At 45.5% G+C, this 19,175-nt stretch overlaps 2 protein-coding genes across 2 annotated transcripts; both read right to left on the reverse strand.

Moving 5' to 3' along the window:
- Window positions 1–15,279: 15,279 nt before the first annotated feature.
- Window positions 15,280–16,766, reverse strand: LOC121590123 (protein FAM177A1). Its single transcript, XM_041909525.1, has 2 exons — window positions 16,406–16,766; window positions 15,280–16,117 (listed from the first exon to the last, which is right to left on the reverse strand). The coding sequence occupies exons 1-2, from the start codon at window positions 16,595–16,597 to the stop codon at window positions 15,800–15,802; spliced, it is 510 nt and encodes a 169-aa protein (XP_041765459.1). The 5' UTR covers window positions 16,598–16,766; the 3' UTR covers window positions 15,280–15,799.
- A 1,745-nt stretch (window positions 16,767–18,511) lies between these two features.
- LOC121589685 lies at window positions 18,512–19,074 on the reverse strand. The gene has a single exon (XM_041908773.1). The coding sequence runs from the start codon at window positions 18,905–18,907 to the stop codon at window positions 18,602–18,604; it is 306 nt and encodes a 101-aa protein (XP_041764707.1). The 5' UTR covers window positions 18,908–19,074; the 3' UTR covers window positions 18,512–18,601.
- Window positions 19,075–19,175: the final 101 nt, after the last annotated feature.

The following is a 19,175-nucleotide window of genomic DNA, read 5'->3' on the forward strand; positions in this document are numbered from 1 at the left end:
ACAGTCGAGCCTGTTAAACGTCAGAACTTATCGAGGAGCCAATATCGATTCCGATCACTACTTGGTTGGCTTAGTGATACGTTGTAGAATCGCCCGCCCCCGCACCAATGGGGGCGGAGAAAACACGCAGCCTCGGCTCAACACGGACTCTCTAAGGGACATTACTGTCCAACAGGAATTCAAAGCCGCTTTAGACGAGTCTCTACTACCAGAAAACAGATATGAAACTACGAGCGAGAGGTGGAACGCTCTAAAAACAAAAATAATAAACTGTGCAAGAAATATACTCCCACCACGTCGTGGCAACACCAAATCTGGCTGGTTCGACGATGAATGCAGACAAGTGACCGAACGTAAGAATACTGCATACCGAGCAATGCAGCAACGGCATAGAACGCGGGCATGCGCAGAGGAATATTCACGGCTCAGACGCGAAGAGAAACGAGTTCACCGCTCTAAGAAGCATGCTTTGGAAGAGCAAAACATGCGAGAACTCGAGCAAACCAGAGAGGCGTACGGACCGACACGAAAGTTTTACCAAGCGATAGCAGGTCACCGAAACAACGTGGTACCTAAGGTAACCTGCTGTCGCAACAAGGATGGAGATCTGGTTAGTAACCAGCCAGAGGTCCTCTCGCGGTGGGCTCAGTACTTTGATGAATTACTCAACGACCAGTTAAACGAACAGCTAGAAGCGCCACTAGCAGATAGTGTCATGCTACTGCCACCTAGCATAGAAGAAACACGAAAGGCTATCCGTCGGCTGAAAAATAACAAGGCACCCGGAACCGACGGAATTGCAGCTGAACTGGTCAAGAATGGAGGTGCACGACTAGAAAACGAGATTCATCAAATTGTTACTGAGGTGTGGGATAGCGAATCGATGCCTTGTGATTGGAATCTCGGCATCATCTACCCCGTATACAAGAAGGGAGACAGGTTGGACTGCAACAACTACAGGGGTATTACGGTGTTGAATACCGCCTATAAAATATTCTCCCTGATCCTTCAGGATCGCCTTGTCCCGCACGTCGAAGAGATAGTAGGAAACTATCAAAGAGGATTCCGAAACGGAAAATCAACCACTGATCAGATCTTTACCATGCGGCAGATCTTGGAGAAGATGACTGAATACAGACACGACACATAGCATCTCTTTATAGACTTCAAAGCCGCATATGATAGCATAGCCAGGGTAAAACTATACGACGCTATGAGCTCTTTTGGAATCCCGGCCAAACTGATAAGGCTAGTTAGAATGACTATGACCAACGTCACTTGCCAGGTGAGGGTGGATGGAAAACTCTCAGGACCTTTTACTACCACCAAGGGTCTGCGCCAGGAGAACGGGCTTGCCTGTCTCCTATGCAACCTGGCACTAGAGAGGGCCATCCGCGACTCGAGGGTGGAGACTACGGGAACCATCTTCTATAAGTCAATCCAGATCCTGGCATACGCTGATGATATAGACATCATTGGTCTGCGGCTCTCCTATGTAGCAGAAGCCTACCAAGGGATCGAGCAGGCGGCAGAGAACCTCGGATAGCAGATAAACGAGGCAAAGACCAAACTGATGGTGGCAACATCAGCAGGCCTACCAATAAATAATCAGAATCTACGTAGGTGTGACGTACAGATAGGTGAACGCACTTTTGAAGTCGTCCCACAATTCACCTATCTTGGGTCAAAGGTCAGCAACGACAACAGCATGGAAGCTGAGTTGCGCGCAAGGATGCTGGCTGCCAACCGGTCATTCTACAGCCTGAAAAAGCAGTTTACCTCAAAGAACCTGTCGCGACGGACGAAGCTGGGACTATATAGTACCTATATAGTACCAGTACTCACATACGCCTCTGAGACATGGACACTGTCCAAATCTGACGAAACCCTCTTAGCCGCGTTCGAGAGGAAGATGCTCAGAAGGATACTTGGCCCCGTATGTGTGGAAGGACAATGGAGGAGCCGCTATAATGACGAGCTATACGAGATGTACGGCGACCTCACTGTCGTACAGCGTATAAAGCTCGCCAGGCTCCGGTGGGCTGGCCATGTTATACGCATGGAAACGGACGACCCAGCCCGTAAAGTCTTTTTAGGCCGTCCACAAGGACAGAGGAGGCGTGGTAGGCCCAAATTGAGGTGGCAAGATGGCTTGGAGGCGTCCGCCATTAAGGCCGGGATAACGGACTGGCAGACGAAGGCGCGAGACCGTGAGCGGTTTCGGACACTCCTGAGGCAGGCCAAGACCGCAAAGCGGTTGTAGTGCCGGATAAGTAAGTAAGTAAGTAGAAAAGTTACACCGAAACACGAAAGAAAAGATTATCCGAAATCGTAAGATCGAACACTAGGCTTAAAGGCTTTGGATGGTCATCGGCATTGAAATGCTTTAAATCGATTAAAAATCTACTTTGACTACACAAAATGGACTTTCAAATAAAAATGATCCATAATTCCTATTTTCTTATTTACCGATTTGTCACATTTCCAGCACCTTTTCATGCAACACCTTCTGCCCAACGGACGAAACGGTGTGGACGTCGTACAGTGAGTTGTACGTTGGCACAAACAGAACCCCACCACTCCCCCCCCCCCTCCCCCAGGCGGACAGGCGGCCGGGAAAGAATGGCGCGGGCTTGTGTACAGAAGCGAGAAAGGATGCCGGTTGGCTCCCATGACGATGCGAGCGCAACGACAGAACGAGCAGAGCGGACACCGCGCGCGAACGAGACCGAGCGAAAGGATGCTGCGAAAGACGACAACGACGACGACGAGAACGATCGGTTTTTGGGGTGCCGATATGAGCATACATTATATTCGACGTTACCATGGTAAACAGCATAGGGAAAATCGCTGGCGAAATGAAATAGCGCACCGTTAGCGTGCGTCCGAGATAGCAGATAGAGCACGTGCGCGGACGCTCTCACACACTAGCACTGTGTGCTTCTCGTTCCCTCATGCTCGATCTCTTTCACGGGGACATATTTGCTAATGCATCCCTTTCGTTGTCAGCTTCTGGTGTGGTGTATGTGGGTATGTGTTTTTCCTGCTTCTTTTTGGAGCACAGTGGCAGCCCATCGTCGTGCGCCTCGCCATGGTAACGATGCGGCAAACGGGCTGCGGCAAACGCGAGGGCTAAAAGGCTTTTCCCCCGTTCGCGTGTGTTTGGCTATCGCATTCGGACAGTTTTCCCGTCCGTGCGGAGGGGTTAATGCCATTTCCCTACGTGCGAGAGTGAGTAATCGAGTGGGCGGACGGCACCAGCCTTTGTCCATCGCCCCCAAACAACGGTGAGCGAGTGAAGCGTGGGGCGGTGTACTCTATGTTGGAGAGAAACCTTCGATTTGTCCACAACCGACCCCGTTCGCTCCGTCCCTCTCCCTTCTTTTCGATGACCCCCTGGCCCTGACTCTGCCACCCTGTACGATTAATTGTACTTTATGTGTTTAAGCTCGAATGCCACCGAGCAGTACATACGTACGCGTGTACATACGTGGATCGTACGATAAATTCTTCGATCAGGACCAGCGTCGACCGAAGCAAACCGCACTAACACACACACACGCATATATATACACACTCGATATAGGGACGAAACACTGTAGTAAGGCCCCCCTGCGGAATCCCGGAACCGAACCCGAAAACCAATGACGAACGTTTTTCGGGAGGCCGTCCACGGGACGATTTATGTCCGTGGCGAGCGCCAGAGCCCAAAGCGCAAAGCATGTGCTGGCCAAGTGAAAAAGGATATAATCCCACCACCACCACCGCTACCACCCCATTGGGCGAGGGGAAACGTGACGTGGAAAACGGACCAGTCCCTTTTTTATGAGTGATTCACTCACTTTTTTAAACAAAATCCCTTTCACTCATAAACAACCCAGTGGCGTTGCTATAGGATGGAATTTCTTTAAATTAACTCACACGTCACTCCGCTGCCTTTGACGCGCTGTCCCCCCTGTCCTGGCCTTTTTTGTCCCGGTGCGACTTTTATGGACTGGCTGTGTGGAGCGTAATTTATTGCCTTGGAGCTTTTTTGGAGTGCTTTTATTCTTATCGCCAGCATTTCGAACCAAAAGCGTGGCGTAATGAGCGTTTGAACACTGCTCCGAATGGTTAGCGTTTGGCATGTGTGCAAATGTTCGGTGAACGTTGAAAGTACCGGGAGATGGAGGGGTTTTTTTTTTGTTCTTCGAGGCAGAAGATTATTTACTAGGATAATATTGCTGCTACAACTAGGACAGTTTGTACGTTTGTTTTACTGAGGACACAATACACTATAGGGAATTGGTAGGTTCTAGAATATGTTATAGTAGAAAGATTTTTTAGCTTTAATGGGATTGTTTGAATATTTTGCCAATTTATGGAACTGTATTTAGTACTTCTGTAGGTAATTTGGCAGTAAAGAATGTTAAAGAGCCATTTTTTGTACAGGTATCTTTCCAAACTCATGTGTATAAATCATTATTTTTGGTTAGTAAATTAATTTAGTGTTAATTAGTGATTAATTTAAACAACTTAAATAAATAGAATTTTAATACAGCAATAATAAAGTAAATATCAATTATGTACCAATCATACACCGACAGATAAAAGTTATTAACAAATACAAGTAATGCTAAAACTGTAAAAATATATAAAAATATACAAGAATGGAAGCAAGGATAAAACAAGAAAAATAAATTTGTAATAATAATGAATATAATACACCACGTCGCCACGTAACAACCATCGTTTTCAAATCAAACAAGATAATAACACAATTGAAGGATTGATTAATTAATTAATTAATTCTTCATGTGCTTTCAAATTCAGGGTCATCAATGATGAATTTTAGACACATCATATTTATTAACTTCCACAACATATTAATAAATATGATATTTCTAAAAATCATTGATGACGAGGAAAATTCATTATTTTAGAGTATGGTAATCGATGTATACATTATATATTGATGAAATGATATTCAAAAAATTATGTCAGTTAAATAAAAGTAACCTTTACAGATACTATATCAGCAAACGTTTTACATTTAAATTTACAAAGAATTTGTTTTGCATAGAAACACACAAAAATGTTTTGCTGAACTGTACAATCTGTGGAACGTGAAATTCAAAGCCATTACCTTCTATAATTTATTTATTCGTTCAAATTACCTAACACACTGATACACGAGCTAGTGCTCCCGCGAAGCAAACCACAACCCCCGTGAGGCGTTGGCCCGTGTTCAGTTCAATCACCCAACCAGACCACCGCCTGCGGGCATGTGCGAGTGCGAGTGTGTGTCTTTGTCGGGACATTTTGGTCGCTCCTACGCGACCATTTTCCCCCATGTCCCACACCCTTTCGCCTTCACGTCATATGTGAGATGAATCCAATTTTCCACTCCCACAGCTACGCGTATGTGTGGTGGTCGCTGTGCGATATTGAAGTTTGAACTTTTGTCCTCCATTTTCCCAACAATGGCACCGTGCACTCAGTGAAGTTTTCCCCACTCCCCGGTAAAGTGTCTCCCCGGGGCTTGGGCGAACGGCGCGAATAATATATTTTTAATTAACATTCTTAATTATGGTTCCATTTAATTTTTCAACGAAATCGCAACGGTCCGTTACGCGAATCACGTTCGCCATTGCTTAAGAGCCTCCGTTTCCGCCCTGGCCGCAGGTGCTCCCTGGCCTCAACCTCACCCTCCCCCGGGTCGATCGTCGATTTTAATGGGTGATGTGGGACTTTTTAGACAAATGATTCCCGCCTAACGGCAGCCCCTAACGGCAGCCCCTTACGCCGTTTCCGCCTTTATTCCCTCCAATTCTCTCCACGAACTGGTCCGTAATGCACGTTTTTTGAGCAGCGCGTTGGTGCCACACAGCGAAAGGTGCCGCTAATTAATCACATGTCGTAGCCAGTAGTAGCAGCAGCATCACCACCACCACCACCACCACCACCACCACCACCACCACCACTACCGCCACCAGCCCATTTGGCACATGTGCGGCAGAAAGCTCACGGCAGGAAAGGGTTACTCGCACAGAAGCACTTTTTTCCGTGACAGGCCCATCAGCCAACCACCGCAACAACATCTCGCGCACGGCGGGGGGAGATTTATTTACGCACTGTTTTACGCGTCCACGCGATCGCTGCGTCATTGGTGCGCCGCAGGCGATGTACCGATACGCGTGTGCGATTTTTTACGCGTGTTTGTCATGATGCTTTGCTTGGAAGGTGGGACGGGGGAGGGGGGGGGGGCAGTATGGCCAAGGACTAAATGCTAATTTATGTTGCCCAACCAGTCCTCCTGTCCCTTTTGGACGGGGGGAGGTGCCGGTTGGCGCAAGAGCGTTGCGGCAGAATTAATCGCACTTTTTCCGTTGTTTTCTGCCCGGTGTTTGCGGAAGGATTGAGCTTTTCGCATAATTATCGTAGCATTACGGGTGGGATTTTGAGGCCGGTAAGCTGCTGCAGCGAGAAGCGTATGGGAGGAACGAGTATGATTTTTGTGTGGCAAATTTATAATCGGGCGCTAGATATTAATGATGCAGCAAACATGTAGGATGGAGTTTTGAAGCAGGAGGGCCGTTGAAGTTTGATCATTCTTAACCGTTCGTGGATGTTACAACACAAACCTGATTATAGGAAGAATAAAGAGAATATTTGCTTATCAAAATTGTATGAAATTGAAGCAAAATAGTGGAGGTTCTATATTACTTCTTCAAAATGAGCCTCAAAGTATGCAATCAGCGTGCCAAAAATGGCTTTATTCTCCAAAATCATTCCACAGCTGCTAGGCGCGTCTCTAAAAACGTTACCAATTAAACCTTCTGCTCGGTTCCCTTTTGCTGATGAGTCGCAATACAAACAACACACACACACACACACACAGACAGCCAAAAAAAGGTGTCACCTTAAAGTCCCACTTGAGTGCACACGCAAATTGAAATGTCAACCGACCCCGTGCGCTCTTGACGTTTCGCTGTGGCACTCTGTTGCTCCGGCCGTCTGCAACCTTCCCACGGCTGATGACGATCGACAATTCTCATAAAACCCCTTCGACCCATCCTCACACACTGTCTTTCTTATCTGCACGGTCCGATCTGTGACCGGCTCAACTGCGGACCGGTTCGATTAAAAGTGCGGCCGAGCGAAGTGCAACCCAAATGTGCGCCGCGTCACTGCAGCCTATAAAAAGGTTTCGAGCACTTTCGCGGGGCAAGGCGAAGCAACTCGAAAGCACTCTGTGGCGTGTTATCTTTTTTTCTTGTGCGAGTCCTTCCATCTATTAAACGCCACAGTAATCTTCCTTCTTTCGTATTGCTATTCAAGTTGGGGGGGGGGGGGGGGAAACGCCAGCAGTACGCGACACTTCCTCCTTTTCATTGCTGTCGGCACATTAGCGCTTCTTTTTTTCGCACTCCTACCAGCAAAGAAAAAAAAAGGCTCGATTATCACCCACTTACACCCACTTGTACCTTGTCTTGTGGCAGCCTCGAGGGTTTCCCCCCCCGAAGGGTAGGAAATGGAAACGTTCTCGGTGCAACGCTCCGTCACAGTGTCGCGACACTCGGCACGGCAGCAGCACGGCATAAAATGATGCATAAAAATCTAGGTCACGAAAAGTGAAAGCCGTGTGGGTGTGGAAAAAAGTGCAACAGCCACCAAAAGAATCGTGTGTGTGTGTGTGTGTGTGTGTGTGTGAGAGAGAGAGAGAGAGAGAGAGAGAGAAAGAGATGGAGGATGCAAAAAAAGTACGCACCCTCCAGCTCAAGGCTACAACGTGTAGTAAACCGACGTAAATGCAACTTAGTGCCTGCCTGCTGCTGGTGACGGTGGCTGTGGTGCTGTGGTGGGTGAATGCCACATGCCTCCCGCTGCACTCGCTGCAAGTGAAAGCCAACGGCACCAAGGTTAAGCGAACACATTCTGCTTGCAGGGTTTTGGTGTGTGGAAAAACTGTGATAAAGAGGCCCCCCCCCCCAGGCGCGTGTGTTTGTGCTTCAAGGAGAAAAACCTATTTTCCACCACGAAAGGGCGTCATGGCGTGTCTTGCTAAATCGAGACATCATGTAGTCCTTGGTCAAAGCCCAAAGCCACGGTAGAATCGTTGAACTTTGAACTCTCTGTCGAAAGGAGTGTCAGAAGGAAATGATTCGTCGTTCCACGCAAATTCACAGGGTTAATAGGGTCAAGAAATCGGTCTTCTCGGCCAATCTTGTCCAAACTTCTTCTACCCTTGCAGCGATCCATGCTTTCCCAATCGAAATGACCTTTCCTGCTGAATCGCCAAACTCTTCCCAGGAGCAGGGTGAGAACATTCCCAGCTCGAAGACACTGCTCGCTTTCGTGCGGGTCAGGAAACGAGTGCACGACGTTCTAACCCCTTTTTCACACTGTCTTGACCCTTCCGGTGGACAAACGGGTTCCGCTCAGTCGGATTATAATTGACCAGTGAGTGTCCACCGCTACCCTTGGTCAGCGCACAAAACCGGTCAGTTGTTGTACATCTTGTACGTCTTGTCGTTTTTGATTGCAACCGAAATAGTTTTAGTGTCCACACGCCAAGACACGGTGGCAACCCCTTGGGAGAAATTGGGTTCGACCCCTGTTTGCGGGTCATAAACGGGTAAGTGGACAACGCGGCGTTGACCACTGAGTTCGAGCAAATGATTTATCGACCAGCGTGTGTGTGTGCTCTTTATCGACTTTAATTAGCGTCCCAGCAGGGGAATTCCATTAGCAGTGCCGGCTAACAACCGCGAAAGCTAGACACACACGTTAGCAGAAAAGGAAATAAAAACATCGTAATAAAGCATTTTCCTGTAGCCGAACCATGTATGCTCGTGCGTCATTTCAGCCTCACGTGGGAGGTAAAAGTGAGACCAGCGCTAGTGGGGCCATAACTCATCCGCAGCAGCTTGCTTCTGGGCAACCAAATCCACCTGTGTTCGACAAAGTCATCCATCTTTTTCACCCGAGCCGAGTGAAAACGGTCTTGGAAGTTTGTGCTGATGGTTCAGAGGAAATACTTGTTACGCGAAGTATCCTTGACTGGGTCCCTTTCCATCGGTGCCTCGGTGCCACGTGACCGTGAAGAGTTGGGTGGAGTCACTCGCACTTTGCAGCTTAAGTCTAATGTACCAATGAGCAGTGGGACTGATTTAGGGTATTTTTCCACACTTTCCTGTGCTGTAGATCAATCAAGAGAAACAGATGAGCCTTTTAAATCGAAGAAAGGTAAGTCGAGGTGAGGTCCCAGCTGATCCTCTATGTCGTCCGCGATTCCAGGCACAAAGTGTTGAACAGCGTGTGTTCTTCTCGAGTGTGTGTGTCAGGTTGTACCTACTTTCAATCACCGCTATGAAGTTGCTGCGTAGGTTTTTAGGAAACAAAAAGTTAAACAACAACTTTCACACGTTTTAAAAGACACATTATTAGATGCTTCAATTGAATCAATGTGAACGAAACGAATTTGCCATGCTTATTGTTTAGTTTTAGGCGTAATCATTAGTGGCAGCAAAATAACGCCTAAAAGCATGCAATTTGCATGGTATAAGATATTATTATGATCTTAAATTAAATTAGAAGACGTATTTCCTAGTAGAATTTTTCCATAAAAAGAAGTAACTATCTTGTTGCTAAGTTTGTAACGTATCTGAATATTCCGGCAACCTTTATTTCTAAAAATCTCCATATAACCTTTACCGGTTAGCCAAGATTTTGGGTTTATAATAATGTAATAAGCCTATGATCATAGATGCGTGACAGATCGCCAGAACTGCGAAAGAAAACAAAAAGTTATGCAGCTAAACAGAAATAATAGAATCTTAGGTTCTATTCTTATTGGTACTAAACTTTACAATTCATCGCTAGTAAACTAATGTGTAATGTGTAATGTGGTGTAATTCAGAATTATCTAAGTAATTTTTTAACCTCTTTAACATTGACTTTTGTAATACCATACATCCTGAAAAGTTCTGATCCTGAAAAGCCACTCAAACCAAACTTCTCCAAAATTCTATTACTCAGTATCTTATTTTGAATTTTAATTTCCCTATCCAAAAATGAAGCCATCATATTGCCGTTTCCAACAACCAATCTCGTGTTCTAATATCTACCACGTGTTAATGTGCAAGACGTCGTGACCCCTGTCTTGAACCCTAACCCCTGCTCCATCTGGCACACCGGTCACAGGCAATAAGACGGCTTCCTGCTACCATCTTACACACCCTGCTACCTACCTACCATCTGGTAATCCTTTTACGCACAAGAAACACACCACCAGTCCAGTGTCAAGCACCTTTCGGTCATTTGGCATGTCAACGCGCTTGTCGGACCATCTCAGCCGGCCAACGGTTCGGGAAACTCCGGCTAGGACCGTGAAATTTAATCACCGAACCATCCCGGGAACCATCGCCCGAAAATCCCAACACGTCCGCAAACGTTCTAATCGAAATCAGAGCCACCTCAACGTTGTCAAACTAACTGGACAGCAAGGTCTGACCCCGCGGCATTTCGGCACCGTACCCAGAGGTCAGCCAGTCAGCCAACCAGCCAGCCAGCCAGCCGTTTTCCCCCGTCCCCGGGTGCATTAATTTATTCAAAATATTTTATCACAAATGGCGAAATAAAGGACTGCTCGCCAGTGGTCAGTGCGCGCTCGGACCAGGTGGCCGCTAGGGTTGTTTCCATCCGTCCCTTCCGTTCCGTTTGTTTTGCAGGAGTAGGGTGACCAGTGCTGGTCAGTGTAGGGGCCGTACCCTTTTCCTAGCGAGACGTGGTCTGCGTTCATCGTTGGCTCGCGCCCCGGTTGCCGTTTAATGTACGGGGAGTGACCGAACCCTCTCTGTGCACTCTCGAACCAGAGGCCCCGGGCCGATTGGACGGTTGGCGAATAAATATGTAAATCGCTTCGGTCCCATTCCAAACAACGAACGAATTGGTCAGCTGGGAAGGAAGGAGTCGACGCCATAGGGAAGTATGGCAAGGGGATCGGACTGACCGCACGCACGCCATTATTCAAACCGTTTATGGGGCGTACACGTTTTGTGTACGTGTACGTGTGGTAGAAAATTGATTTATGATTTTTTTCCCCGAAGCTCTTGCTCGAGCTTAAAAACCAAAGCCCGCTAATAGCTGCCAGACTGTTGTGAACGCTTCGTGTGATTAATTGTACGGTACAGTACGACAAATTCTACGGGCGAAATTGCCATCGCTTATTGGTATACGAAATTCAATCACATGCGATCAGGACAAGTTGACATACTGTTGCGTAAATAACACGGGACAAACATCCACAGCCCGCAGCCCCATCATTACCATACACGGGGAATGGGAGACTGTGCCGCTCAACTGTGGCAACGTGATTGCGTTCCGATAGCAGTGAGCACGGAAAGCGCGGAACAATCATGCCAGGACGAACCGGTTGCCAAGAATTGATTGAAATTCCAGTGCATCCGCAGACCCGAAATCTCTCGGAAAATTGGATCCCAAAACCCTCCGACACACATGAGCTTATACGGAGAATCAGGACGTATCAGGAGGAATTTCGAGGAAAGGATCCCCTTCAGAAAGCGACTGAGCACAGCACTCAGTGACTGGCACTGGAGTTTCAGTTCGATCCGTCCAGGCTTTGAATTTCAGGCATGTTGGTATCTTGGCACCGCGAACCGTGGAAGCGCTTTGTTTTCCTGCGTAGTGCAAAACCTCAAGCTGCTGCTGCAACTGCAGCCGAGTTCTGCAAGCCAACGGCATCGAATGCAATGAACCGACGCATCGCCTTCTGTCGCGACGCTAGCAAACGGAACGCAACCGGCTGTGACTTGATTTGTGGCTTGCAAGCGCTGGGATATCAACGAGCCGAGGGATGACGGGGGTTTTGGGGTGTTTTCCACACACCACAAATGCGCTGCACTGCAAAGCAACAGACATTCCGGCGAAGAAGACAGGCTCATGTTAAGCGTGCAAGTCGCATTGCGAAGATTGGTGTACGTTATTTAGCAAATGTTGTCGACATTTTTTTTTTTTTTGGGGTTTACTGAAAATTCTACAACATGGATGGTTCTTTCTTTCGCTCAAAGTAATTGTAAATAAAACTATTACAAGTGTTTCTAAAGCAATTGAATGATTTATTGTTTGATGATGCTAGTATACCCGTCACTTGTACTGGTGCTTCGACGGAAGGGTCTCGTGTAGGCCATAACTTACATCTTAAGCCACAATCGAAAGATTTCGGGCATTCTGGAATATTCAGACGGAACAATTCTTAGCGCTTCTCGATCTACGATTTACGATCCAATTGAAGGTGAATTATAATTAAAAAGGGTGAGCAAATTAATCAAAGGCGTAACAGGTAAATGTTGTTAAGCCGATTGCATACTTGCAGGCGGTATTTGAGGAATTTACGCTACATACCGATTTAAGTATTCATTATCGTTATAAGCGACATATTTTATTTCTTCCAATGCCATGTCCAAACTATCTTATTAAAGTGTAAAGCGTATAACGATCCCAAAACTGATCCTCAGAGATAATAAACAGTACAAGTTGGGGCAATTATTATCCAACACTACCATGGATCTTCTTGATTAAACTACCATCATAGCTGTTATTTTAACATTTTTGTTAAATGCTAATGTTTCGAATAGAATGATTCAGATCAGAATCAAACATCATGAATATGTTTTTTTTTGTGGATAGCCAACAATATTTCTGCGACATTTTAGCTATTTGAGTGTTATTTTTAACTTCTGATGCTACACAATAATCTGGCGATGTGTTCGGATTCTAGAGCGTTCAAATATTTTCTGTAAGTAAATCGTAATGTACGATCGTTGTGTGTGTTGCGTACTTATAATGTTTAAAATCAACTTTTTACAGTTTCCAAATATTCAAAGGTACCTTCTCTTTCATTTCCTATTTTCCATCTGCACACGTCGACCATGTGTGTACGGTCGTTTATATCCCGCTGCCTTGGCGAATAGTTTCGCTCCCGTCACGATCTCCCCATGAGATGGAAATGAATTTTCTCCCCCTTTCCGTCACACATACACACACAGACACACTCTACCCCGTTTAAACCCTTCGCGAACCTTTCAATCATAACACAGTCAGCACATGGCCCAATACGGTAACCTCCCGCCGGAACGCAATATGCAAATTGTCAACCCTGCCTAAGGCACAACGCCGATCTTTCCAACGGTTACCGGCTGTCGGGGTGATTTGATGCGACTACCTGCCAGCCAGACGGACGGAGATTCGCCGTGCTGGACCTAACCGATTCTGCCAATCTTTTTAATTAGAGCACCACACACACACACACACACACACACACACACTCTGGCAGGGCCGCGGTGGAAAAGGTCGCTCCCGTCCATCATCATTCCAGGGCCGTGCGCACAAAATTGGCGTGTGACGCAATTGCATTTGCTACGCGCGTTGCCCAGACGATCCGTGCGCAAACCATGGCCAACAAGGGTTAACGTAAAACAGTTTTAAATTTGATACCCTTTTTGCTTGGTATCCTTGAAGCTCGGGTGCACAGACACACACACACACACACACACACGCGCGCGCGTTGTTATCGCGCGAAGGGATACGCACAGGTAGACGATGATTAAGAGCGATGCGTATTCGGTACGCGGGATGCCCGATGGTCGGGCACCAGGAGAGCGCGACATTCGACCGGAAGGGGTGAGTGTATAAAATTTAAATTTTTAATGCACACCACATTAATAAAAGCTGCAGCAACAGCAAAGGCAGCCTGTCAGCAGTTCGCTCACGCAGATGCTGGCACGATCGGGACCTTTCGGGGGGTTTTGTGAGATGTGGTGGCAGAGCAGGCATCAATTGTGGACGATTGGCATGTGTGGTGTAGTGGATGGACTCGAATGGGTCCGGCTCGTGAGTTGCTGTATAATAAATGAACCACTATTGTTCTTGCCGGGGTCATTTTTTGAGCCTACAATAGATGAATATTTATTGTACGGGCGCAAACTGTAATTTGTAATGAGTTATGAGGAAATGCAAGCCAAAAGATAAAATGCCAAAAGTGTAATTTACAGTTCATTTTACATAGTACACATCGAACGCAATGTTTTAGATTGTAGATTGTAGATGATGTAAATTGCTACACGTATTTGACAAATCTCAAACTACTATCGACTGCTATCGAGAAAAAGAAAATACAAAATAAACATGTATGTAGTAACAAGAGGGAAACGATCAAATCCACACACTTAAAGTGGTGTAATGCCTTGTTCCCTGAAACAGAAACAACGTATCGGCTAGCACGTGTTCTGTAAGTGTGTTTAAAATTGTACCAAAAACGAAAGCGCACTGAGGAAAACCTTCAGTTATTTTAAATTCGATGTTCGAAAAACGGTTTGACGGTTTCTTGTTCATCCCCTTTCAGAAATGAACACCGGTGCGCACAAAAAATGGGCGTCGTTCTCGTTTGTGTTCGCCCCAGTCAGTGGGCGTGTTCGTCCTTTGATTCATTCGAAGTGTTCATTTCGAAATGAACTTGTTTCGTACGAATGTCACCGGTGCGGAGGATGGATGAAAGGATTTTAAAAAATGTAACCTAATACGTAGGACTGACTATCCTGCTATGGTAACAATAAATCACTGAAAGCCAAGCTCACTTCCACTAGTGGGTACAGGCGGGCCTTGAACGACCACGGTTGTTGTGCCAATGAAGAAGAAGAAGAAGAAGCTAATAAGTAGGTTTATTATTTAATTGAAAACATACGAGAAACGATGCGTTATTCCTTTTTAGTATATTATATAAAGAGATTTTTTGTATAGCATAAAATTCCAATTGGAATGATTCAACACATATGAAAAGCAATAAGATTGGTTTTCTATCAAAATAAAATCCCAAAAACAACATCAATATTTTTCTAATTCCTTATTTATGGACTTTTTTTGTATATCAACTTTTTATAGTAAACCTACTAACTTACCTAAATTACTAAACGAAAAGAACAATCCTTGTTCAATATAATCCGAACAGTTGAACCGCAAATAAGCATACTTTTTTTTAGCTCAAGCTTGACTTCTATTCTGGCAGATCGACATTTACACATTTAAGGCTAGAGCAACTTCCCAACTGTTGAATTAAACGTCTGTTTTAAATGTTTCAATTTTTCGCGCATGTGTACGCTGCGGCAGATCTTCACGCTCGGTGCGCTGTAAAGGCGAGTAGACCAGTCAGTTACAATTTAAAATTTAAACTTATTCCATCCTATTTGCATTTCTTTCCAAAGAAGCCGCTTCGTCAGTTAGTTCAGGTTATCCTGATTTATTTCTCTACTGTATTCGATGTGATGTTTGTACACAATGCCAAAATAGTAATCCTTTTCGTTTATAAATAAGACTAGGTGATTTTAAATATTTTATAAATGACAAATCCTACTACACCTCAAGTGTTGCGTTCCGAAACCGTAATTACATCGTCATAGCAGTGTAATTATTGGTCCTACCCCACGACATACGCTAGAGATCTTTTATGCAATCAATTTAATTTCTTACCTTACGCGTCCCTTTTAAATGTTTCGTTCTTTAAAGCATTAAAACATCCTATTACTTAAGTACACTGCCCTCAAATGCATGTTTCCCTTCGTACATATGGTTTGTGCCTTCGTTGCCTTGTGATTACTCAATCGTTTTTAAATCATTAAACTTACGTTTTCGTTCTCTATAATACATACATTCGCCCCACTCGCCGTTATTGCACCGAGTGTTATTGCTCTCGGGAAAATACCGCCACGGGTATCGGTATCAATATGTGTGCCAAAAAAAAGTTTCAAAATTTTTGAATTTCATTCTCCACACTAACTTCACTCCTGTCGTTGTTTGCATTTGCCGCTGAAGGTTGCTCCTGTGACACGCTGTGGTTCGAGTTCTGGGGACGATTTTGCTCCACAAACGATTGAATGGCACGATCTTCGGCCTGCTGTTCCGCCTGCATTCGTTTAAATTCCTCAATCTCGTAGCTGTACTTGGGGGTCGTAATGCCCAGAAACGAGGCAAGCCCTTCGCCGACGTAATCACACCCCGCCAGCACCGTACTGCCCAGCTTGCACGTTTTATACCGCATCCACTCGCTCCAGTTCAGCTGGGACTAAAACAGAATAAAATCGACGTTAATTAATAACTAAAATTAGAACACACCGACTTGCAATAGCAAATGTAAACTATTCACAGCATGAATCACTCTCCCCTACCAGGCCAACACAAAGCCACACACCCAGGCACGCAGTGACAGCGATGTCAAGGTCTACCATGGATAAACAACGGTTGCTAAGAAGAAATGAGAGACCTGTCCGAAAAAGGCGCTTCCCGTTCGGCTACCATTTACGGTGGGGCAAAAGTAGCACCAAAGCTGCCATTGCCACATGCACGGGCTTACCTCATCCACTGGCGCGGGTTCCGCACGGTCCACCTGGTCCTCCTCGTCGTCGCTGTACTCTTCCAGTGTGCCATCGCTAAAATGCAACACCTTTTTCGGCGCCCGCACACGCACCTCGACGTCCTTCTCGTTTTGAATGAAGCCTTCCGATGCTTCGGCTTTGGTTTTGAGCGGAATTTCCACTTTCGTCATCTTTGTGCCGGTGGGTAGTGTTAGTTGCTGCTGTTCGTTAGTTATTGTTCACCTGTTTTGGAAGAAATATCGAGCACAGCACGCAGAGAAATTACGTTTTTATGCTACGCAATTTTCACTTTGTTCGTTTGTTGTCATAACAAAATAATGTAGAAGAGCAGCGGCACACACACTCGATTATCCGTGGCTAGTGATGGGCGTTTCGTAGCGCACCAACGGCTCCGGACTATCGGTTCAGTAGAGACGGCATTGCATTAGCGCGTGGCCACGGAGGTGAAAAAATGTTGAAAAAAATTTCAACTTTGTCAAAATTGCTTGTCAACTGCAAAAAGGTGCTTTTCTCGTGGCCGCACCAAAAATATACACAAGAACGACAAAAAGCTCCAACATCTGAATATCATCGATATTTTGTTAAAGAAGTACCCCAAATAGCCAGCTCGTACTTTATAGCTGATTTGGGGCTGTTTAACGAAAAATCGTTCCGATGTCGTACTTTGTGGCTGATTAAGAGATAGACGGTACTTTGCGGAACTATGGAGCTTTTTAACAGGCACATGGTACTCTTTGGAACTTTGCGGCTGATTAGCACTATGTGTAGGGTTCATGATGGAACTTGAAGGCTTGTTAAGAAAGGGTACTGAACTTGGTGGAACTTTATAGCTTTTTAATGCATGACATCGGTACAAGGTGGCTCTTGTCAGAGTGTCAAAGACAAACGCCGGCAATAATCTCATTGCTGCTGCACAAGCTAGATTCGTTAAATGAAGAATGAATATTGAGTGAAGTGATTGTGAATTATCAGTACATGGTTTAAAATTTTGTGTACTTCATCAATACAAATGATTTAAAAATATACATATGTGTTTAAACGAAACAAATCTTGTTGTTTATTTCATCGATGACGCTTGCTTGAAAATAAAACACAAAGAAAAATAATCCATAATGCAGCATAAGGAAGCTGCTTAGGCACTGTTTGAAAGACCCACATAGAACTTTGATGCTTTTTATCTACAGCAAGAGGCGAATTAGAGCAGCGATCTTTAGCGTGCCAAAATGAGCTGCTTAAGCAATTCTGGCTATTTGGGTATGAAACTCAGCCAAACAATTAAATCAATCTAAATAATCCAGCGAAAATCTAATGACAGCACGTACGATTAAATCGTATCCAATGGAGCACTGCTGCGGCCCTAAGCGGTCACGTGGAGCCCCAAGAAAAAAAACTTGACACCACTGAGAAAAAAATGTGCATCTTAGTCCTTCTTTGGCTTAGAATTCCCAGTACAATTTTCACATCGACACTTCAGAAAGACCTTCATTTGTGTAACCGCTGAACCAAATCTAATCCATATCCCAGATAAAGGATGCATATTCTCGTGAGATGGAACTTTGATTTTGCGCATTAGTACCCAACCCCCCCCCCCCCCCCCCATCCCGCTTAACACTTCTTTCGCTTTTACTTTTTTTAACTCAGTTAAGTTTCGAGTTTTAACCTACCGAAAACTACCGATAAAATTTTGATGCGCCTACCGAAAACCGTCAAAATAATCTGGCCACACTGCTTACACGAACGAACCGTACTAGCTGATGTCACGCAGTGTTGCCAAACTGCCAACGCGAATGAATCAATTATTTAAAAAACTGTTTACCTGCTGACCTGCAGTGTGCCAAAATTTTCCCTTATATATGTTATTTGGAGGTAAATTAAAGTATGTTCTGATTTTAAAAGTTTTTCTATCTTCCAAACAAAATAGTTAAACAGCTGAATTGTCTTTCAAAATTTTCAAACCATCTCTTCAACCCGAAAAGGAGCAGGCTTTTGCTACTCGGTCTATTGAAGCTTGCATCAACACCGAATTCCTTCCTTTTCTTTCCACAGCAATCTACGCAGAAGTAAGCTTGCACCAACCCACGGTCTCCGGTACGGGATCACATCCTCCAACTAATGACTTTATTTAACGGACTTCCGCTGCCGCTTATTTACAGTTCGCAGAAGCCACCCGGTGTTCAGTTCTTGGCCGAGGGCTGCGGGATGCGGAACTTGGACATTTCAATCTCAGCCTCAAAGTAGCTCGTCTGGTTGTAGCTAAAGTATTCCGGCACCTTGTACGTTCCGGTCCGTTCCGCTCCCGGGCCAACCGGGCCATCCTTCTTCGCAACGCACCGCGAGCTTAGCCCAGGAACATCGGCTGGTGCTGCTGCCGGAGCGGCTGGCCCCTTGGGACCGGCGGAGGACGACGATGGGGCACTATAAGCGCGGGCGGCCACCAGCTTAACGAGAATGTCGTTTTTCAGCAAAATTTGTCGGATCATCTCGGGGCAGGACTTTATTTTCACGATTAATGCGAGTCGTGCGACGAACCAGCTGCGACGGCAGAAATGAAATCAAAACATTGATTATCCAATCCAGAGCGACGTTCGTTGACAGATGATGCACGGCACCAAAAAAGCGGAGTTGGCCAGCGGACATGGTCACAGACATTCGCGTAACATTTTGCTGAAGGAATATCGGGAAAAAGTTCCCCATTTCGAAGGAGCATATATTATTTCTTTTGAAGTTGAGTTAAATAAATAAAAAATC

This window comes from Anopheles merus, chromosome 2R (genome assembly GCF_017562075.2).
Source record: "Anopheles merus strain MAF chromosome 2R, AmerM5.1, whole genome shotgun sequence".
In the NCBI taxonomy this organism is placed as follows: Eukaryota; Metazoa; Arthropoda; class Insecta; order Diptera; family Culicidae; genus Anopheles; species Anopheles merus.

Excerpts from the sequence above, each read along its gene's own strand:
- LOC121590123 (XM_041909525.1), bottom strand. The coding sequence starts at position 16,597 with ATGACGAAAGTGGAAATTCCGCTCAAAACCAAAGCCGAAGCATCGGAA. Across the intron at positions 16,118-16,405 it reads AACCCGCGCCAGTGGATGAG|TCCCAGCTGAACTGGAGCGA; the intron begins GTAAGCCCGTGC and ends ATTCTGTTTTAG.
- LOC121589685 (XM_041908773.1), bottom strand. The coding sequence starts at position 18,907 with ATGATCCGACAAATTTTGCTGAAAAACGACATTCTCGTTAAGCTGGTG.